Raw genomic sequence first — 5,631 nt, 5'->3', positions numbered from 1 at the left:
AGTGTTTCTGACAGGAGTAATTCAATAAGAGAAAAAAAAACATTTGCTTTTTTAAAATAACCTGGTTAGCCAGTCCCTTGAAAAATAAGTGACCAAAAGAAATCTCCTCCACATGAGAATTCTTGACAGTGTACATTCAGAAGAAATAGAAAAGAGACCAATTCATCAATTTTCTTCATGTTTCCCCTCCAAGAATGAACACAAAGGGAAAGAACTAAACAAATTAATGCAGCACCCGTGGTGATCAAGGCTCAGAGCCACCACATGCATTGTGGCAAGATCTTATTTAAAACAATAAAACCAAACTGTGTACACCTATATGTGCAATTATATTTAATGGACATAGCAAGAATACTACTGCCAGCAAACAAAAAAGTAATTGTGCCTGATTCTGAGATCTTTGTCAGCGGAATACTCATTAACATCAGTGGGTACTTTGCCTGAGGTAAAATGGCAAGATATTAGGTAATCAGAAAGGAATGTTAACAAGCTCTATGGTTGTAATTGTGAAATCCGACCAACTATTTGTTAAAAGGCAATCACGTACACAGCAGTGTACAATACACAAATATAGACAGTCCCTGCCCCAAAGAGTTTACAGTCTGCAGTGTAATAGAAACCTTAAGCCAATTTTAGAGCATACTGATCAGGTCAGACTCACCGAGCACAAGAGTTCTGTAAAAATATTAAGCTCTCAAGTATTTGTCAAACTACAGAGGAGACTTGGGCTGGTGTGGCCTAGCCTGAAACCCTCCCTCCTGTTTGCTCAAAAGACCTCAAGCCCCTTGCCTGAAGCCATCTCCTTGGAGTTAAGTGGTGACTTATTTCCTCATGATTTAAAGGAGGGGCTGTATTGTCCTTGTTGGGTTATTTATGGAGTGCCTGGCTTATCTATGTCCCAGCCTCACCTTTCAGCAGAGCTGGCAATGTATTAGGATAGAGTCACTTTTTAAAGACTTGTGTATATTTTTTGGCTCATTTAGCTCTTTGTTAGGTTTCTCTCTGATTTTCTCACTAACATTCAAGACACCGTGAGAGACCTAATCTGAACGTGAAGGATTGTGTGAAAATACACAAAAGATACAAACTTAGGCCCTGATCCAGCAAAGCACTTCAACATATTCATTACTTTAAGCACTAGAATAGTCCCACTGAGCCTGATCCAACTCTGACTGATGGCACTACTCATGGGCTTAAAGTTAAGCATGTTCTTATGTGCCTTGCTAGATTGGTATCCTATGGTTTCTGTAGCAACAAAACATACACCTTCTTGTCTCATCATTATGGCTTCTTGCTGTTAATATGACAAGTACATCAGCTGAGTCCTGAAGCCAGAGGACTAGTTTTGACTTGATATAAGGGCTTTTAACATGTAAGACAACTTCAATTAGCTGAAAAGAAATAAAAGACTATGTACAGTTCACCAAGGCATTGAACCAGTCAATACAAAGACTCTCAAATTTCAGAATCAGCTGGATCTGGTCACAGATTATTTCAAAACGGTGTGGCACATTAAAATGCTGTGAATTTACTTGCCTCCTGAAGAAAAAAAAAAGATGAAAAAGTGTCCTGGTTTTTACCTTGTAATAGTAATTTGTACACTATAGAAATACCACCCATATATTTTACACGTGGGTGAGTTCTCTTTTTAGATAGTAACTTTCTTTGAGGACTGGATTTCATTCTATCAGATTAATGCACAACATGAGCTGTCCCTTTATATTTCATACTGCAGTACTGGTGAATTTAGGAGATTCACAGTATGCTATAAGTAAACCTTTAAGACTTAGCAATAAATGGGCATAATTAAATATTTGAATCATGAAAGCAACTTTTGAACTCTTAGGTAAAAGATCAAGTCTAGTTCATAGTTCTATAACCTTTTCATTCAGTGTTCCATGTTATGTTCTTAAGTTTACAGTTCTTTTACACCATTGAGCATTTGTGTTCCATCTTCGATTACAAGGAGGTAACACAGAAATTAACATATCATTCACCCAATGTTTACCATAAAAATCAACTGCTGACATAGGCCCCACTCCAGCAAAGCACTTACACCCATGCTTAAAATTAAGTACGCCCTTAAGTGCTTTGCTGGATCAGGGCCTTAAATATTATTCAAGCTGTACTTTTTCCTGATGTAAGTTTTTATATTTTCTTCCTTTTTCTAAATTTTTGGGTTCTTTCTTCATGCTTTATTTCAGCTGCTGACTACTTTTTAGATTAAACTAAATCTAGAGGGATGCTGCCATTCTGTTTAGGCATAGTCCAAACTTTCTGCCTCTGATTTACTTTCATTTAAGGATGTTAAGTTTGGACCAGATCCATAACCAGTAGCTGTCAATGGAACTGTGCTGATCTACACCAGTTCAGAATCTGGGCCTTGAGTATGTTCCCTTAAAGTTCTCCTTCAATAATTATTTCTTTTCAGGTTCTTATACTACAGTATATCTTATACAGTTAGTATATTCAGATGTACATAGTCAAACCTGACTGAGATCATACCAAAATAAAGGGGCTTGAGTCTAAGAGCTGTCTACAAGTCAGTGGGAGCTGTGGGTGATAAGTACATGTTGCCATCAAGAACTATGTACAGTGGCTTTATCTTAGTACAAAATACATCTACATTATTAAACCACCAGATCTATGATTATCTATAGTATTGGGAGTTTTAATCCTAGTTGCCGAGGTTACTGGATAATGAATCCAAATAATGCACATATTAATAGACATATTAAAAACAATAATGACAAAACTGCATTTCAGAATTTGCTATGATAGCACACATAATACTATGAACATATTTATATTGAAATCTTGATAATATCCATTGTTCTGATGGGTACTTTTTAAAAATACCTTTCATATTACGTACTTTCAAAACAGCAAGAAAAACCCCTAAAAACAAACTGAGCCTTTGTTCGAACTAGAGCAGGTTGAATAATAATCTAATGTATGTAATTAGTTTCACAATTTTTTTCTAATAAAATATTCAATCAATATTTCTTCACATTATTCACCCACTTCAGGATGCTATCCAGCTGTGATTAAAGTTCAATTAAAGTTGGAACAGACTTTTATAGAGTTGGGTGAATAATTTGCAAATAATCAGAATATATAAAAATTGCAAAATCTTCCAATTTTTTTTTGAATAATAGGCATATCCAGTGGAGCCTGTACAGCTGTATCAGTAGGATGTCTCTTGCAGTGATTGTGGATGGAAGACAACCAAAGATTTGGTACACAGACCGGATATCAGCAGAGCTCAGAGTGACCAATCTGCATGATAGCTTGGCGTACAACCATGAGTTTTGGAAGAAGGCTATAAACATCGCTGACCCCGAATAGAGAAGTGTTAAAAAAGAAGAAAAAGAGCTGAGCATCTAGTTATAAAGATGAGTGTGATCAAATGAGTATATTGCAATTTATTCAACTGTATTTAAAGTAACATAACCTGTGACCCTGATTCAAAAAAGCACATGCTTAAGTTTAAGCATGTGCTTAAATGCTTTACCAAATTGGGGCTTCAAACACTAACTTGGGAGCTTAATTTTCTCAATTCCTCAGTACTCTATCTTATGGAGATGAGAGCAAATCCATATATTTCCAAGGTATCGTAATGGAACTAACTGCAAGGGGAATACCTTTTTCCTGTTTAAAGCCCAAAGGCTCTCTTATATTGTGATAACTTTTTAAAGCTTATTTATAATACATTTTTTCTGAATCCATATACCCTATAAACAGGAACCACTTAAAGTAATGCAGTGTATTCAATTCTAGAGTGTTCTTAGAATTTAAGAGAGCAGAAATTAAACCATGACAAACATTATTGTCTTTTGAAATGTTACACAAATTTCAAAGTAAACCATTTCAAACTAAACCAATTTCATTAAAATTCTCTATGATATCTTAAGATGTCTTCATTTTCCACACATGTTAAATAGCTCATCTAAAGTAAAAAACACAATGTTAAAAATCACTACATCTTGTGTAAGACTGGGACAGATAATCGACTGAAAACGTGAAAAAACCCTTGAATAAAAACTAAAGTAAACAATAAATTATTCTTCAGTGCACATAATTAGCTATATACAGTATAATTTAAAACTGAGTATTGATGACTGCTGATGCTGAGCTTTTAAAAACTCTGACAAACATAAATAAGATACCCCAAGAGGGGACAGCTGATAAAAACTGACATAAAACACAGATTTTTTTTTTCCTTCCCACCTCCACTTAGGCTACAGATTATGTCAGTTTCTTTGAAAAAATGCACAAAAAGGTAAAAAGTTCAATTCCAAAACCATTTTTCTAAATTCCCAATGGACTTGTACTCCTGATGTCTCTTTACATGGTCACAAGCAAGGCATGCATGTGATTCCCAGAACCGAGGAAGATGCACTGAGAAGTCTTTCCTCCAATTAAAGTAGCTAAGATACAGCTTATTATTTTTGTCAAGCATTAGAAGATATTCTGCTAGCTCTCTTGGGGAGAGGAAATCTTCCACATGAATGAAAGAATCTGCTGGAATATAATTCTCATAGTTTTCTCTGGATGGGCCCAATACAACTGGTACAGATCCAGCCAGAAAAGCATTGTAAAGTTTTTCAGTAATGTAATCTTTGTGGATTGAGTTTTCAAAGGACAGGTAAAATTTACAAGTGGAGATAGTTGGAATCAAGTTTTTATCATTCACATAGTCTCCAAATGCTTGCCCATAGGTATGGATTTCAGTATATTTGCTTAGCTCATTATAATACTTGACTCGAGCATGCTCGGGGTTCCAGTTACTTACAACCCAACATACCAACTTCTCTTTGCTTGGCACTTCAAATGCAAATGGGCTTGTGCTAACCTTCATGAAGCCATAAGGCACTTGAATATCTGAATCACGCCGATAAGTCAGGGTCAGGTTGAACAGGTGTTCAATGCCACTCTTTTGTGGAGTGTGAGTTGGAGACTCCAAGTTCATCCAAATCCATTTCTGGAATGGCGGCCTAGCTTGCTGAGGTAAATTAGTGAGATCCCAGCTGATGTCTCTGTGGTGAATAAGGACGGCATGAGATCGGTTATATAGTGAGCGGTCAATAGTTAGATGGCACCCCTGGATGTTGAACATTGTTTGACAAGATGCAAGATCAAATGTCTGTCCAAATGGCCAAACCCAGATCAGTATTGTTGTTTCATTAAAATAATTGCTTTTGGTAGAAAAGAAGCTCTTCATTTTCAGAACTGAGCTGGCTGATTCTATGGGACCAGAGATCCAGCTGTTTGTTGGTTTGATGTAAATAAGTAAAAATGCCATGAAACAACCCAGCACAATGAAAATAATTAAAAATGGCCGAAAAATGCCTTTGGATGTTGATGTCATAATTTGTTCTGAAAATAAAAACAAGAGGTGTTAATTGTGTACAAGTGTTCTATTAAAGCAATCACACATCAAAATTAATAGCATTTTCAATATAAAAGCCATAAAACTGTGTGGATTTACCCATGAACTTCCAAAGAATTTTCAGTAAAAAGGAAATACCCACACACACACGACAAACAGTGGCACACCACCTTTGCATTTTGTAAGCTAATTTAAATAAACTGAAGGAGTGTTTAGGGGTTTAGATGCATGTGACTACA

The 5,631-nt window shown here is 35.9% G+C and overlaps 1 protein-coding gene across 1 annotated transcript; it reads right to left on the bottom strand.

Moving 5' to 3' along the window:
- Nucleotides 1–4,291: 4,291 nt before the first annotated feature.
- Nucleotides 4,292–5,379, bottom strand: FUT9 (fucosyltransferase 9; the record flags this gene model as incomplete). The annotated part of the gene is made up of 1 exon (XM_084622322.1): nucleotides 4,292–5,379. Exon 1 carries the CDS (start codon nucleotides 5,369–5,371, stop codon nucleotides 4,292–4,294), a length of 1,080 nt encoding a protein of 359 aa, XP_084478448.1. The 5' UTR covers nucleotides 5,372–5,379.
- Nucleotides 5,380–5,631: the final 252 nt, after the last annotated feature.

The sequence above is a fragment of the Lepidochelys olivacea genome (genome assembly GCF_965140295.1).
Source record: "Lepidochelys olivacea isolate rLepOli2 genome assembly, chromosome: 3".
Classification (NCBI taxonomy): Eukaryota; Metazoa; Chordata; order Testudines; family Cheloniidae; genus Lepidochelys; species Lepidochelys olivacea.
Note: the sequence above shows the minus strand (reverse complement) of the source record. Positions and strands in the feature narration are given on the sequence as shown.